The following is a 17,682-nucleotide window of genomic DNA, read 5'->3' on the forward strand; positions in this document are numbered from 1 at the left end:
ATTAAGAAAAAAAAAAAGCCACTTGAGACACATGTGATATTTAAAGATTACATCTTTAATTCTTAAAAACCATCTTCTGTAGTGATACACAAAACAGTTTCTTTATGAGATTAGCTGCAGCAAGCTCTGGGGAACTTGGTGTCCCAAAGCTCAAGATGCATAGACTAGGCAAATTTGACAAGCGGCACAATTTTAGCATGACTTTCCATATGGTTTAAAATAAATTAGGAGAAAAATGATAATTTCTAAAAATTATAACCCTGTATGGACTTCTGTTTTTTACCTCTCCCAAGTCATAACAAATTCCTATACTTCGGAACATACATCTTTTACTTGTCCTAATTAAGTAATTTATTCATTCAGCATATATTTATGGGACCTCTACTCAGAATGAGGCTCTGGACTGAGGAGCCTGGGATACAATGGTGAACCCAACATGGTTCCTTCCACCAGAAGTTTACAAGTTAGAAGGAATAAGATCAAGTGAAACCAATGATAGCTAACACAAAGGAGAAAGAGCCATGATACAGGAAGTAGCTGGTGTCTTGATGTAAACCAATTTAAACTCCTTGGTTTAGTGTTTAGGTAACTGCTTACATTTCCTATATAAGTAAGCAGGGATCCACTTTAAGTCTTGGGACTGTATGCTTCTGGATGGCTGCAGTTGTGACTTTGACGTCCTCTAAGAAGAGTCAAGGAAAATAAGGAGTTGTTTAAAAAGAGCTCCTCGTGAGCAAAGGTGATGAGTCTCCCAATTTTCCTTCCTATTCTTATCCCTTATTCACTGAGTGGTTTGACTCTTGGGACAAAATAAAACAAGCAAGAAAATTTGGCCCATATGTCTCTTTAGGTGAGAAAAGAAAGTAAAAGTGTTACTCAGTCGTGTCTGAGTCTTTTGCAACCCCTGGACTGTACCCTGCCAGGCTTCTCTGTCCATGGAATTCTCCAGGCAAGAATACTACAGTGGGTGGCCATACCCTTCTCCAGGACACCTTACCAACCCAAGGATTGAACCCAGGTCTCCCGTATTGCAGGCGGATTCTTTGCCTCTGGGCCACCAGGGAATCCCCTCTTTAGGTGAGCTATTAATAGTAAATCAAAGGCTTCTGGAGGTACTGTTTGGGAATGACACTGATGTTCTCACAGGCTACATCAACACTTCTCTGACAGATAAATGGCTGACCCCAGAGAGGATACAGCCTGGGGGGAACGGGACAGGAGTAGAACAGCCATTACCTCTGACACAGTAGAGGCCCTCAGGGACCTTACCTCTCCTTCAGGAGTGTCTGAAGGGCACAGCATGCCCCACTGCGATGGCTGGAGGGATCGAGGACCACTCACTTTTCTTGTTTTCTCGAACTGGGAAGAGATTCTCGTCATCATCCCCAGTGCGGATATATATGACAAGCGAGACAGCACCTGAGTCACACCCTGGCGATCCATTTTAAATCTCTTTAGAGACCAATTGCCCTGAAGAGAGAGGAGAGACATGAGACTACCCCGGACCGCTCGTGCTGCCTGACACCCTGAAGTCATTCTGAGAGGCTCTGCACAGGAACTGCTTATTTGTGAAATTAGAGTCATGATATATATTCAGAAATCAAAAATCACAATTAAAATCTAGCCAAGTTACTCACTGGGGTTTTCTAGGAATTTAAGGAATATTACCTGTATCTAGCAACCACCTCAGAATGCTTCAGTGGATTGACATTATCACATCAGAGCAGGTAATTCCTAAAGAACTAATTACATTCTGAACAAGTCAGTTCAACCAGAGACTTTCACTGGAAGCAATAAGCTAACTAATAGAATACTATCAATTTCTACACATATTTAAGGTAAAATGAGCCTGAAGCTCAAAGAGATAATTTCATGTTGGAATGTGCCATTATCTGGATGCCTTCCAAAATTAGTTTTAATTAGAGAAAAATATAGCAAGAGAAAAAAAAAGACTCTAATAGCAGTTATCAGGGAAAATGAATAAGTATAGGCTTCTTAATCAAGGCTAAAAATTGCATATATTCACATTAATAAATTTATCTTCTTTGGTTATCATGTCAATCTTAAAATAGATTTATATGAAATAAATCTTAAGCCTTAAATTTACTTTACTTCAAATGCATTAGAAGTACTGAAATACATTAAATATATTATTTTACAGAAGCATTAATTGTACACATTAAATATTCTCAAGGATAATTTAAAGATCAAGGTTAGGAATCAAATTTTCAACTCATGGTAACATGAATTAACAGAAAATAGTATGCAAAGAAAAAACAAAGTAGAAAATAAAATGTCAAAAAATGATTGACTCAGTATTTCTGATTCAAAAGGGAAAAAAATTACACCTGCTAAATAGTGGTTCTTCGTTTTCCTTTTGATAATCTGATGAAAGCTATGACTGTCTCTTGAGAAAAATGCACACAGGACCACAAATACAAATTTTTAATTCAATTTCAAGGGTGGATTCCCAGATATCAGATTAAAATCCTTCCCAGTAGAAAAATTCATCTGTCTGAATTTAAATATGTGACTTCAGAGGAGCTCCTCACAAACTAAAGTTTAGTCACTATTACAGTGAAGATCTATCACTTCAAAAACTTGAGTTTTGATAGAGTGGAAAAAAGCTAAAACCTAGGAAGAAACAATGCATTACAAAGCAGAGAAACAGAGCAAATGTGTTTATCTCACGAGTTAACTCCTCATACTGCTCAGTTAAGTCCTTGTATGCTTTGAATGAGAATGAACCTAGTGAACTGACTTATGACCAAGAAGAGCAAGGAAGATAAACAAACATTCAGCAGAGAACTAAGCAGCTGCTGGCAAATAAGAAGTAGATGGGGATGAAGTCAAGACATTCAGCAAGATAATTTGTTCCAATATTCTTTTTTTAAAAAAGGGAGAGAGGAGAAACAGACAAAGGGCTAAAACTGCTCCTCTGAGAAAATTTATTTGTTGAAAATATTCTACATATGACAACACTCACAATTTTTAAGATTTTTTTATGTGGACCACCTTTAAGGCTTTATTGAATTTGTTACAATATTGCTTCTGTTCTATATTTTTGGTTTTTTTGGCTACTAGACATGTGGGATCTTAGGTCCCTGACCAGGAGTTGAACCCATACCCCCTGTCCTGGAAGGTGAAGTCTCAAGAACTGAACCCATCTTTTTCCAGTTGCCTACAGATTGGTGTTCACCCACAACAAGGCCCACTACTGATTTTCCTAATAAGCAGTCTGCTCCCAGAGTTAATAAGGTGTCATTTGGGGGCAATACGACTACTCAGAACAGCTATTCTGACCTGAAAATAAAGCGTCAGAAAGCAAGAAAAAGTCACTCTAACAAAGTGTGTTCGAGTGCTCTTTGGAGGCTTCTTTTCAAATATCCAGGAATCTACTTCCAGACAAGTTTCGGCCCCACGACTATGACGGGCCCAGAGAGGCACAGAGGCCGGGCCGCCTGCAGTCTGGATGGAGCTGTCACGGTGGGGGCTGCTCACACAGACCTGCTGCACATTTCTCAAGTCAGACAGGGCGGCAAGTCAGCTGCTGATATACTCTTCTTTTGTTGGGACCAAATCCCATCCATAAAACTAATTTTATGTCTGGCATACAAAACGTGAACCAGACTTTATCAGATAGACCTATAGATGTTACGCTTTAAGAAAGGGAGCAAAAACCTATCTGATAACCCTTGATGAACAGCCAGAGGCCCTGAATACACAGCAGCTGCTGAGGCCTGAATTCACTGCTCACATGAGAACAGCTGAGAGCCCTTTGAGGACTATGAACCTACAATGCAATGAAACGTTTTACAATGTTTCGGACAAAAGTTGTCATTAGTAAACCTACTTGCAATATGTCAGCTTTATTACAGAAAAAACGGGGGAAAGTATCCATTGAAAGAATGGTTATTAATGGTTAAACTGAAAGATTTTTTCCTTTATGGAAGAGTGTATCTATTTCCTTATTGCCTCAGTAAATTGTAACAGGAACTATAATTTGGCAATACAGTCATATAGCAGCAAAATTTTTACTGATTTCAACTGCAGACTATTTCAAAGAAGAAAATTTGTGACTTGTAGCATCCTCAAATAAATATATATGTGTATTATAAATTTTTTTTTTCCCCACCTAGATTCTCAAAATACTTTAAAATATCCCACTGAACAGATGTACAAATAAGTTACAAAACTCTGCCCGAGGGATCAAAGACTTACGGTTGAAATGGCATTCACCATGCCGTTGGTAATCTGGTCCTGACGCATGTGTTTCACAACGTCAAACTGGGCTGCTCTTTGTTTAGGAATCACCTGATCTGCAATCTTCTTCATTTCAGAATTAAATTTTTTGAACAAATCTTCAAAAAGAAGAGATAAAAGCTAAAGAAAAAAAAAGTATATGGTAAACTTTCAAAATGCATCACTAAATTTTAGGTCTTTATTAAACTTTGTTTAAAAAAACTGATGAAAAAACTGCTTAAAACTGGGAAAAACACATTTTAAAAATTCAACATGATAAACATGTACTTATGTATGTACTTATCACTATGCTTGGTGTTGAAAATACGAGCAAAGATGATGACATAATCCCTGCATTCAAAGACATTTAGACCAGCCACTCCCAGACTAAGTTTCCACTGACCTAATTTTTAACTTTACAAATAAAGACTATTAAAACCCACAAAAGATCAGGGGAGAAAAATTAATGTTAAAAATTCTGCCAGCACCTAGGATGGGTGCCATTTGAACCTTCCTGCATCACTGGTAAAAATGTGAACTGGTATAACCACTAACAATCAGTTTGTAGTTTCTGCCCATCCCTAGGCCCCAAAGTTCCTCTCATAAGGACATCCTCTATAGCCATGGTTCTCAAACTTTAACCTGCATGTAATCACATTAAGAAGAAGGCAATGGCACCCCACTCCAGTACTCTTGCCTGGAAAATCCCACGGACGGAGAAGCCTGGTAGGCTTCAGTCCATGGGGTCGCGAAGAGTCAGACATGACTAAGCGACTTCACTTTTACTTTTCACTTTCATGCACTGGAGAAGGAAATGGCAACCCACTCCAGTGTTCTTGCCTGGAGAATCCCAGGGACAGCAGAGTCTGGTGGGCTGCCATCTATGGGGTCGCACAGAGTCGGTCACGACTGAAGTGACTTAGCAGTAGCAATCACATTGAGGGATTATTAAAACACAAATTGCTGGCCATACCCCTCTGGTATCTGATTCCATTAAGTCTACAGTAGAACCCAAGAATTTTCATTTCTAACAAGTTCCTAGGAATGCCACTGTTGCTGGTGGGGAAAGGGTACCCTTGAGAATCACTACCCTACAAAAATGTCTTTATGTGCATCACGGTACATATATAAGATGTTCAAAGCAGCACTATTTGTATCAGTTAAAAACTGGATACCATACAAATACTATTTAGTTAGACAAATTGTAGTATATTCATATAACAGAATACTAAAGAGCATTGAAAATGGCCAAAAAAATAACTGGCCACAAAATCATGGCTAAATCTTAAAAATATAATATTGAGTGAAAGAAGCCAGACCCAAAAGAATATATATGATGTGACTCTATACAGGGTTCAAAACCCAGCACAATAATCAGCTATATTGTTTAGGAAGGATAACTAGCAGGCCAAATGAAAAGGAAAGACACAAACACCATAAAAATCAGGTTGGAGATTACACCTTGGAGGGGAAGGGCAAAGCTTAAGACAGATTTTGCAAGTTCTGCTTCCACCTAGAATGTGGAAAGCCACAAGACAACATCCTTCCCACCCTGATAACCTTTTTAAAAAAAGATGAATCTACAAAATCATAAAACTTCTTGACTCTAACAAAGAGGTAAGTTGTAAGGCAACCAGGGGAACTAAACTGCAAAGGTGTCGAGCCTCTCCAAGGAGAGATGAGACACATGACAGAGCAGGAGTGTGCCGTAAAAGAAGACATTAGCTAAAATTTTCAGGACTGCTAAAATGCCAAATGTGAGCTATCACGAAAGCTTAGAATTCTTCCGCGCTCCAGACACAAGAGGATCCACACTTGCAAGTTCATTCCACGAGTGCTCAGGAAAGACTGGAAGGAGAAAGAAGACCTGAGAATGACCCCTTTGTTGCAACAAGCATCAAAACTCTATCTACTTCCCTGGACTTCCTCTTACATGAGAAGAAACCCTTAAGTCACTGGAGAAAAGGCAGGAAACCCTTCTGCCGAGGATCCCAGGCAAAGGTAACTCACACTGAGAGGGGGTAGAAGCAAAACCAAAAAAGGTCCAGTTTTTTCAAAGACAGACAGACACACACAGACTACATACTGATCAAAAGGAATAAGAGACATCAACTGAATGCAATATATGAAACATGTTTGGATTCTAGTTGAATAATCCTACTTTATACAACAATATAAAGAAATCAGGGAAATCTAATACATAATATTCAAATTTGATGAGTGATGATATTGATGCTTAATGACATTAAGCAATTATTCTTTAAAAATTTTATGTGTGAAAATTATGTTATGATTTTTAAAAATTGTATCTTTTAGAGACACATTTTTAAGTACTTACAGAATGTGATTTGATTATTTGAAATGCTGAAATGATTTGATGGTTTGGATTTGTTTAAACAACTGAATTTGTGGAATGGGGGGAGTAGGAAAAGAGTTGAAGAGGACAAAGATAAAACCAGATTAACTTCTATTGATGATAGCCAAAGTTGTGTGATTAAAACATGGAAGCTAATTTTTATATAGGTTTGAGGTTTTTCTTATTTATATTACAAATATCTACCAAAATAAACCCCTAACATACTAAGGAGTAAGTCTAACAAGAGATGCAAAGCTTTCATGGAGAAAATTACAAATCTTTATTGAAAGACATCAAAGAAAACCTAAATAAATGAAGAAAATATTCATGGATGAGAAGACTATTTTAAGATTACTAGTTTTCCCCAAATTGATCTACAATTCCAATGCAACTCTAATCAAAATCCCCAGGTTTTTAATGAAAATGGAGTATAACTCTAAAATTAATATGGAAAAGCTAAGACTCTAGAGTGGACAGACAATCCTGAAAAAGAAGGCAAGTGAACTGATTAATGTATAGATAAACTTACCAATGAACAGAACAAAAAGTCCAGAAATAAACAACACATATATTAAAATTTATTATATGGTAAAGAAATTTTAGCATTTAGCATTTTAGATCTGTAAGGAAATGAAAGACTACAAATAAATGATGCTAGGAAAATCAGTTATTCATTTCAAAAACAAATGAAACTCCTTTCCTTACTTCACTCTACACACAAAAATCCATTCCAGATAGACTAAAGAACAAATAACAAAGGCATAAGTTTAAAGTATAAGAAGTACAACTGAAAAGAAGAAAGGACAGACAAAATTGAATGCAATTAAAGTTACAAACTTCTGTAATTAAAAGATCCCATAATAGTAAGAAGATACCAGCCAACACATGTAACTCATAAAAAATTGGATCCAAAGTACACCCAAAAAATCTTAAAATTAATGAGGAAAATACAAATAACCCAAAAGATATTTAAGAAAAAAGTAGAAATGATTAATAAGTACATGAAACATAAAGACTCAACTTCATTAGCAATGAAGGAAATGCAAATTAAGCCCACAAGGAGATAGCACTTTGCACCCACTAGACAAGACAAAAATTTTTCAATTTTCACACTAAGTCACGAGATACAGACCGTCAGGTCTTACATACAATGCAATGTACAAATACTTGGGAAACTAGTTGGACACTCTCCAGTCAAGCTGAAGGTTTAACTAGATTCCATGACTGGACAATCCTATTTGCAGAAACTCTTTCATAGAGAAAATATGAATAAGAAGGTTAATCTTTTAAAAAAAGAAAAGTCATACAATGGCCTTGATAAGTAGGATGGATAAAGGGTTATTTATCATTTGTATCATACCTTTACACATTGAATGTGAAGGTGAAATACAGTGACATGAAACAATATAGATGAATCTTTAAAGCAATGTTAAGTGAAGAAAAAAGTTGCAAAAGAATGTATATGATATGAATCTATTCTTATAAAACTCAAACATACAAAAATAATACTGAGCTCTTAGACTGGAAGAATCAATACTGTTAAAAACCATACTACCCAAGGCAAACTATAGATTCAGTGCAATCCCTATCAAATTACGAATGGCAATTTTCAGAGACCTAGAACCAGTAATTTTAAAACTTGTATGGAAACAAGATCCCAAATAGCCAAAACAATCCTAAGGGAACTTCCCTGGTGGTCCAGTGGTTAAGAATTCACCTGAGAATGCAGGGGGCATGGGCTCAATCCCTGGTCCAGAAGATCCCACATGCCGAGGAGCAACTAAGCCCGCATATCTAGAGTCCATACTCCACAACAAGAGAAACCACCATGATGAGAAGCACTAGATGCACTGCAACTAGAGAGCAGCCCTACTCACCACAACTAGAGAAAGACTGTGTGCGGCAAAGAGACCCAGTACAGCCAAAAATAAAAATTTTAAAGAAATCTTTATTTAAAAAATCTGGGGCTTCCCTTGTAGCTCAGTCAGTAAAGAATCTGCCTGCAACGGAAGAAACCCAGGTTCAATTCCTGGGTCAGGAAGATCCCAATGAGAAGGAAATGGCAACCTACTCCAGTATTCTTGCCTGGAGAATCCCACGGACAGAGGAACCTGGCAGGCTACAGTCCATGGGGTTGCAACAGTCAGACACAACTTAGCAACTAAATCACCACATTTAAAGAGAGAAACTTTTGAACTGTTTTAATAAAAAACAATGTTGAGAAAGAACAGAGCTGAAGGGATCAGACGCCCTGAATTCAGACTATACTACAAAGCTACAATGATCAAAACAGTATGGCACTAGCATAAACAAGAGAGATCACTGGAATAGGACAGAAAGCCCAGAAATAAACCCACACGCTTATGGTCAATTAATTTATGACAAAGGAAGCAAGAATACACAATAGGGGAACTTCCCTGGCAGTCCAGTGGCTATGATTCCAGACTTCCAGTGCAAGCGGTGTGGGTTTGATCCCTGGTGGGGGCACTAAGATCCCACACATCATGCAGTGCAGCCAAACATATTTAAGAACACACAGTGGAAAAAAACTGTCTTTTCAATAAGTTGTGTTGGGAAAACAGGACAGCTGCATGTAAAAGAATGAAATTAAAACATTCTACACATAAGTGATATCATACGATAGTTGTTTTCCTCTGTCCAACTTACTTCACTCAGTATGATACACGTGGAATCTAAAATAATGGTACAAATGAACCTGTTTACAAAACAGAAATACAGTCACAGATGCAGAAAACAAAGTTAAGGTTACCAAAAAGGAAAGGGTGGGGAGAGGATAATTAGGAGCTACGATTAACAGATACATACTCAATATATAAAATAGATAAACAACAAGGACCTGCTGTATAGCACAGAGAATTATATGCAGTATCTTGTAATAACCTAAAATGGAAAAATAATCTGAGAAGGAATATAAGTATAGTATACTCTCACACACACACACATATATAACTGAATCACTTTGCTGTACATCTTAAACACAACACTAAATAAACTATACTTCAATAAAAAAAAGCAAAACGTACTATAATAAATATTTTAAAATTTTTAAATAAATGATACAATAAAAAAGAAAACAATAAGTACACAAATTCAGGATAGTAGGAGACAGAAAAGGACAGAGTATGGAAGAAATATATAAGTAAATGAAATGGCAATTAGTGGTCAATTATTAAGAATTACTTAAACTGTTAGTGGATTTGAGGTGATTTAATTTGTCACCTTCATAACTTACATATATGTGACATTTTTACTTTTACTCTTTATGTTAAAAATTAGAAAATAAATGGCATTAAACCATGTTAACCATGGAAAACAAATCAATGGGATGGGGAACAGAAAGTCATAAAAATAGACTAGAATGGTTCTGTTTCAGAATTGATGGGAGTAGCTCCTATCAGACTCATTTGTTGATAAAAATTATAAACTCTGGACAAAATATTAAAACTATTTGACAGCACTGGAGAGTAAATGCAGACAGAAACTGGAGGAAACTTGACACTTATCAAAAGTGCATTTCCATTTTGAAGGCTTTTCAACTAAGGGTAGAACACATTAGCAAAAAGGGTCCAGGTGACATTAGAAGCTAAAACTCAGAGAAAGACCCACAGTCTTATTGGATTGAAGGATCAGAGGGAGAAGATACCAGCCACCACAGTAGCTGGAAAGTGAGGGGAAAGTCATGGAAAGGAGATAACCACAAATCCACTACCCACTTAATCTTGGGAGAAAACCCCACGACAATGTAGATAAACTTTGCCCAAATCTCTGCTTGCTATGTCTCCTACTGCCCCAATTCAGGCAAGGGCTGTGACTGCTTTTTTCCAATAAAGTTAGTGAAGATGTGACTTTTAAGACAAACTCATTAAGGTCATGCAGATTCTCCTGTGCATGGGAAACCACTTGAGTCCTGAGCCACTCTGATGTCACAGTGCTGGCATGGTCAAGATGGAGCTGAGCCCAGCCTTCCAGGCATCCCACCACCTCCAGCAGAACACTACCAACTGAGCTCCATGTGATACAGAAGAGTTACACAGCTGGATCTTGCCTGAATTCCTGACCCACAAAATCGTGAGATATAACAAAATGGTGGCTGTCTTAAGCCACTTAAGACAGTGGTGGTTGTCTTGAGTTTTGCAATAGATACCATACAATGCAGCAACAGACAAAACCAGAACACCACTTATAGACAGTTCACAAAACTAAGTAAGTGGCTTATGACCAAAAAATAATAGGCATACTTCAATAATCAAATATAAAATTACAACTACTTAAATTCCCCTGAAAAATCAATTATATTTGTTTTTTATTCCTTTATAGAGGAATAAAACAGTTGGATATATATGTAATTTAAGCTACCTAGCACAATAGTAATGTAGTATCGGAGGACATTATATATGCACTCCTTACATAATTCAGGAATTCTGAACTTCAGGAATTCTGAAGTTCAGGAAAATCTTATAAGCTAAAGATTTCCCAAATTCCACACTGTATTCTTGAATGTTTACAACCCAGAGGTAGTTTTTGGATTCATAATTTAGAAGACATGAAAGCCAATGAGTCGTCTCTTCCAGCCACTGTGGAAGAAAGCATTTCCTAGGTAGAATGTGAGTTTACACTCTTCTCCCTTAAGATAAAAGACACATCCTTCCACTTTTCTACAAAATCAACTTTGCAGATGGGAAAGCCAGAGTCCTTGATTTACCATGTCAGAAGTGTTCTAAAAAGAAAACTTCCTCCTCTGAGAGCTTAATCTTTTCTTCCACTCAGACCCAGCAGTTTCCTTCATGAAAAAGAATATGGGAATGGAAGCAGGTGCAGGGGAAGAGAGGGATGGACAAGCCCATTTCAGCAACTTCCTGTGAAAACTGGCAAAGGGACTTGAATAAGTATCCTGAACAGAAGCAAATGCCCTTAACCTTTAACCACAAAAGCTCAGCTCTGTTTTAATTAGTCCCTTACACTTAAGACTTTTGTGTCTCAAATTGCAAAAAAGTTTTTTTGGGGATCCTAGATGAATTTGTTGTAGCCCCCTGATTCAAGTACAAGGAAATGCTCCAGTGCTAAACAAGTAAAGAGTAAGAGCACACTCAACAAAACTACGGCCTCATTAATAAATTTCTCCACCCTTCAAATTTCTTCATAAGAGAAATAACGTGCTCCAGTTCACAGAGCAGTAAGAAGCTACAAGGTCTATTCCCACAATAAGCCACACTATTTAGGTCAAGAGTAAAATGATGAAAAGGGATGGAATGTTGGTGATATTATAATATTCAATACCTCTCACTGTTGGCATGAGGCCTTTCAGCCTGCCTAAGACAGGAGCACTAAAGAGCAAATTATATTTAAGAAAAAATGCTGACAGCTCATCAATTGATTTTCAATGAAAATGCTAAAAAAAAAAAAATTAATAAAGAAGTTAAGCTGCTGAAATACAGTTTCACCAATTAGCTTAATGTCAGAGAATTCTAATTAGGCGTCTTGAGATTGCTATTTAGTGTTTAAGCCTTCAGAGTGCCAAATTCTCCTTTTCACACAAACTGGTTGCAAAATTAAAGACATTAGGCAGCCTTAATTACATTATCAGAACAGCTGGGATTAGGCAATCTCTGAAGTCAAGACGGCATTCTTTTGTCACCGGGTGGAAATCCCTGGCTTTCCAGGGTGCCGGATTTTGGTGCGGTTCCATATCTCACGCATACAAAGCAAGCTGCATTAGAAACAAAAAAATCTGCAGACAAAGAATAGAGTAATGCTCAGCAAATAATGAACACATTACCGAAAGAGAAAAGGTAGGTGCAAAGATTAAGCCTGAAACCGGTAGGTTTTGCTAACACCTCTATTGGCGGCCAGCCGGCCAGCCCTCTGGTGGCAGTGAGACTGACGGAAGGCTCTGTGAACCTGCCTGGCCAGTGGATACAGCTCTGTTATCTAAAGCTGAAGCACATTCATACTCCCTCATCCCATGGGGTGTGAAATTAGCAGCTATTGTTTTTACACATTTTTGCCAACACAATGCCTTTTATGTTCTTACACTGTTTATAAAGCAATGTTTTCTTGCACATGGGAACCCTCTTTTTAATTCTAATTTTTTAAGCAACAGGACAGTCTTTTCCTCTCCCCTCTCAACTCCATTCCTTAGTCCTCCAAAGAACCAACATTTTTTTTAAAGGACTAGTTGAACATCAAGATTTCTTTTCTAATTATAAAGATCTGTAAAAATTTGGGATTGTTGGCAGCAGGGATACACACAATCAATCCCCTGAACTGTGGTCAATCTGAAGGTGGCCAAGCGCCCACCTGTTAGCCTTAGCCATTGACCAAATAACTTCCCAAGTATGCCAGGTGTTAATTTTTTCCTCAGAAAAAACTGATACAATTATAATTCCAGTTTTTTACATTTTAGACGTGGTAATTAATACCTGGTGTTATGATCCCAGCCACCATCACTCATCTGGAATACTGCCACAGTCTCCTAACCGGACTTTCTTGGCAGGTTCATCTACAAATAAGATCTTTTAAACTGAAATTGATGGTGTCACTTCCCTGATTATAACTCTCTTGTGATTCTCTACTGCAGGAGCAATTAAATCCAAACCCCTTCCCATGGCGTATGATGCTAGTTCTCCAATGTCCTCTTTCACCACCCTCACACCTCACACTCCAGAAACACTGGTCCTCTTCCAGTTCCTCCAATAAGGGCACTGCCTGAAGACATATGTTGCTCGTGCAGGTCTCTTAACAGAATTCAGTTCCAGAGGTTGTGTGAGACTGGATTCTCCTCTCAAGTCTCAGCTGGAATGTCTGAGGGCTCAGCTTAAAATATATATCACTTTTTCAAAGAGATATTAAATTAACTGACTGATTTAATCAAGAGATTGATTCTAAGATGACTGAGTTGTTGGAATGAGACCAGGATTCTAAAATAGCTGTTAAGGTTCGAGGATGTAAATGAAAAGATGGTTGTGATGAATAAACAAATAAGAAATCTCAGTAGAGAAACAGAAGCTAAAAGTACCAGAATGAAATTTCTAGAACTGGAAACACAACATCTAAAGTAAAAAATTAATTGGGTCAGTGTAATAAGCATGTTACAGACAACATAAGAAAAATTAGGGAACTTGAAAATAGATCAATAGAAATTATCCAACCTGAAGAAGAGTGCTAAACTGGGGGAAAAAAAAAAATTAACAGAGCCTCAATATCAAAGGGTCAAACAAGATAATTTGAGTTAGAAGGACAAGAGAGAATAATATAAAAAAGATATTTGAAGAAATAGGTTCCAAAAATGTCTCAAATTTAGACATAAATTTACAGTCTGAAGAATTTAGTAAACTCTAAGTAGGACATTAACAGAGACCACCACATCAAGGCACTTCTTTTAAGCCCCAAGATAGAAAAGGGACCTTTGTCTGTCTTATTTTTCCTCTATACCCAGTTTGTATAACTATGCCTGGCATATGGTAGAAGTTTAATAGATATCTGTTAACTGAATAAATGATACTACTTAATATCATACATCACTTTCTACATTAAACACAATGAGAGTAAATAAACATCTCAATAAAGATATAATATAGGTAACACTACTAACATATTTAGAGAGCTAAGAGTTTTCATAGTTCAAGAAATTCTTAAGTCAAAGAGATAGTAAGTCACATATGAATGTTTATATTCCAATATACAAACCTATATTCCATTCAACTGTTTCTTCCTATATAAAATGAATAGTAAATTAATTTTTATTGAGGAAAATAAGATTTGACATAAAATAGTTAAATCACCTGTCCTGCCAACTCCAACCTCTTGTTACCATAATAATCTCTGTCATCAACTTTATTATCTCCTTGGGCCAGAATTACTCTTCTCACCATCACTGCAGTATAGATACATTTGGCTCGGAAATTGAATTCTTTAACCTGTAATTCAGAAATTAGAGAAAAATGTTTAAGACTCTACACATTAAAATTTAAGGTGCCTCAAGAAAATAACCAATGCTATAATATTTAAATAAGAAAAAAATGAATTGTTACGATTCTCCTTATTCAAAAAATTCCACCAGTCTATAAACTTTCTAAAAACTGAGATGATGACTTTCCATCTTTGTACTCAGTACTTGTGGCAGTTTTTCTTCAAAGATGACCACCATCAACTCCTTCCCTCCCTATATGTTTCACGCCATTCCTTCATGAAGAGGTGGAGTTAATCACCATCTTTGGGTTGGCTTGTAAACTAGCAGCTTCCACTTCTTTCCTTTTAAGAGTCCTGAAGCACCAAATAAGAAGTCTAGGATACTCTGCTGGGGAGAAAAGGGCCACTTGGAAAGGCAGTGAGGAGTCAGAGATGTGACTGGTGACACATCTTTGATGTTCAGCCCAGTCAAGCCTTTGGATGACTCCACCCTCAGCTGCTATTTGTCTGCAACTTCATAAGACTCATGTCAAGAACCTCCTTCCTGGGACCTCCCTGGTGGTCCAGTGGTTAAGAATTCTCCTTCTAATGCAGGGGACACAGGTTTGATCTCTGGTTGGGGAACTGAGATCCCACATGACATGATGCAGTTAAGCCTGTGAGCTCCAACGACTAGGCCCATGTGCTCTAGAGCTATGTGGCACAACTAAGACCTGATGCCGCTAAATAAATAAATATTAAAAAAAAAAAGAACCTCCTTCCCTATCACTGAGCCCCTTAAGACCTGAGAATCCTGAGAGAGAGCAATAAACAGTTCTCTCAAGCTACTAAGTTTTGGAAATATTTGCTGTGCAGCGATAAATAACAGGAATGGTACTAAAACACTGTCAGAACTCAGCAAGTATCTATGGAATAAATGAACAGATTGATAAGTAAATTGCTGCAAATGTTCTTTTCAATTTTCTCTTGTACAACTGAAATCTACATAAATGAATCTGGCCCAATCAGTAAGTTAAATCAAAACTGGCGAAATCATTGCACTGGTTTATTTGGAGAGACAAAAATCTTAGATAAGTAGGTAAATTCTTTCTCTACATTCCAAACAATGAATACTGAGAGTAGTCTAAGTTTCTGTCAGTTCTAAGGAATATTTTATAGGCTTGTTTATAAAGAATTCATATTAGAAAATTTGTTTTACTTTCCTAATTCTCTGAATCAGATCAAGGGCACACACAGATTGCAGCAAAAGGGCAAAATCATAGACCCACGTTATTTGGCTAACAAGGTGTTTCAAACTAAGAAAGCTGTATCTTCATGTGTTTAGGTGGTCACTGTTCACTTCTACTGTTCCCTCAGCTTTTCATTATTCATAATCAGCCCCTGAAGGTAGAGTGTGCAATTCTTAAATTAGATCATTTGTGAATAATACACATGCTAAAAGTCAACATAAACCAGACTACCAGATAAGTCTGACTAACAATTTTACAACTTAGAAAGAGTACATATGTATTAAGTGAGGATAGGGGAAGAATGACTCTTGCCAATATGGCTGAACTCTGTTTAATAGTAAGTTAATAAAAATAAATATTAAGCACTGGTTCAAGAGTCAGAAGATGGGATTCTAGCTCTCTCTCTCTGACCACTAACCAGCTGGATGACAAGAAAAATCATCCAGCTTTTCTGGACCTGAGCATCTGCATTCTAACGATGCATTCTAAAGCGAAGGAGACTGGACAATGTGAGCTCAAGGTCTGGAAGATAAGCCCATCTACTATTTTAATAAGTATCTATGGCAGTGATGGTAACATAACAATGAGAATGTACATAATTCCACAGAAACATACACATAAAAAGAGTAAATTTTATTTTTTGTATGTTTTACCACAATTTTTCAAAAAGTTACACATATAGGCAAGGCACTGTAAGGTTGTTTTTAATTTATTTAAAAATATCTAAGACACCATCTCTGACCTTCAGAGATGAAACCTAGCAGCATTGCTAATATATATTTGAATATCAAAGAAAAAACTAAAATTTTGGATTGAAAGAAGAATCAAGACAATAAACATGATCAGATGATGACATAATATAGCAACATTCTCTAAGTAAACTGTTGATAATGGAAGATTATTTCCTGGCAGTCCATCGGAGAGTCCTCTTTAGGCTTCTCTCTTTTCTTATGGAACTAGACTTTAATTAATGTAAACCTGTACTCAAACAGAAGTTCATGGATACCACAGTGATCAGTATTCACAATTGCAAAGGGTTTACTCACTGGTACGTGGGTCAGAATGGTAGAAGCCAGGAGCTCTCTTGCTTCTTCTATTTTGGTTTTCTTTGGGCCACCTCCCCACATCCTTTGCCTTCTGACTTTGTTCCCTATATATTTTAATGCCTATTAAAAAACAGAATATATTACAATAATGTCTGAATGACATCAGAGAGAATTTATTAAGTAGCTACCCATACATAACAATAAGCAAAAAAGACAAGGACCCTTATAAAGAAAACTGAATTGGTCCTAGTTTTAAAAAAAAAAAAAATTTGTCATAAACCAAGGCAATGGCACCCCACTCCACTACTCTTGCCTGGAAAATCCCATGGATGGAGGAGCCTGGTGGGCTGTAGTCCATGGGGTCGCTAGGAGTCGGACACGACTGAGCGACTTCACTTTCACTTTTCACTTTTATGCACTGGAAAAGGAAATGGCAACCCACTCCAGTGTTCTTGCCTAGAGAATCCCAGGGAAGGGGGAGCCTGGTGGGCTGCACAGAGTCGGACACGACTGAAACGACTTAGCAGTAGCAGCAGCAATGACAAAATAGTTCCCTTTTTATAATTTGTTTTTTTTTACTATAAAATTGATACAGGACAATTGTAGGAAGTTTAGAAAATACAAAGGAGATGAGTAGTTTGGCCATCAATCCTCCACCCAAAGAGAATCCTGTCGACAGTTAACACTTTGGGTGAGTATTCTTTTGGGGGTAGGGGGAGTACTTTCTCTCCTCAAAAAGGAATCACACCATGTATGACTTCTACCCTGAAATCTACAAAGCATTGTTGTGAGAAGACAAAACCTAAATAAACTGAGGGTTATGCCATTTTCACTGACTAGAACATTTAATATAGTTAAAGATGGCTTGCTATTAAAATTC

The 17,682-nt window shown here is 37.2% G+C and overlaps 1 protein-coding gene across 4 annotated transcripts in view; it reads right to left on the minus strand.

Moving 5' to 3' along the window:
- Positions 1-17,682, minus strand: part of POLR3B (RNA polymerase III subunit B) — a 117,842-nt gene that overhangs the window by 63,966 nt on the left and 36,194 nt on the right. For all 4 annotated transcript variants that reach the window (XM_006069580.4, XM_044941399.2, XM_044941401.2 and 1 more), the window contains 4 exons: positions 16,803-16,922; positions 14,401-14,535; positions 4,222-4,383; positions 1,270-1,470 (listed from right to left, as the gene is read on the minus strand). In XM_006069580.4, coding sequence (XP_006069642.1) covers positions 1,270-1,470; positions 4,222-4,383; positions 14,401-14,535; positions 16,803-16,922 — 618 coding nt within the window. The remainder of the gene's footprint in view (positions 1-1,269; positions 1,471-4,221; positions 4,384-14,400; positions 14,536-16,802; positions 16,923-17,682) is intronic.

The sequence above is a fragment of the Bubalus bubalis genome, chromosome 4 (assembly GCF_019923935.1).
Source record: "Bubalus bubalis isolate 160015118507 breed Murrah chromosome 4, NDDB_SH_1, whole genome shotgun sequence".
Taxonomy (NCBI): domain Eukaryota; kingdom Metazoa; phylum Chordata; class Mammalia; order Artiodactyla; family Bovidae; genus Bubalus; species Bubalus bubalis.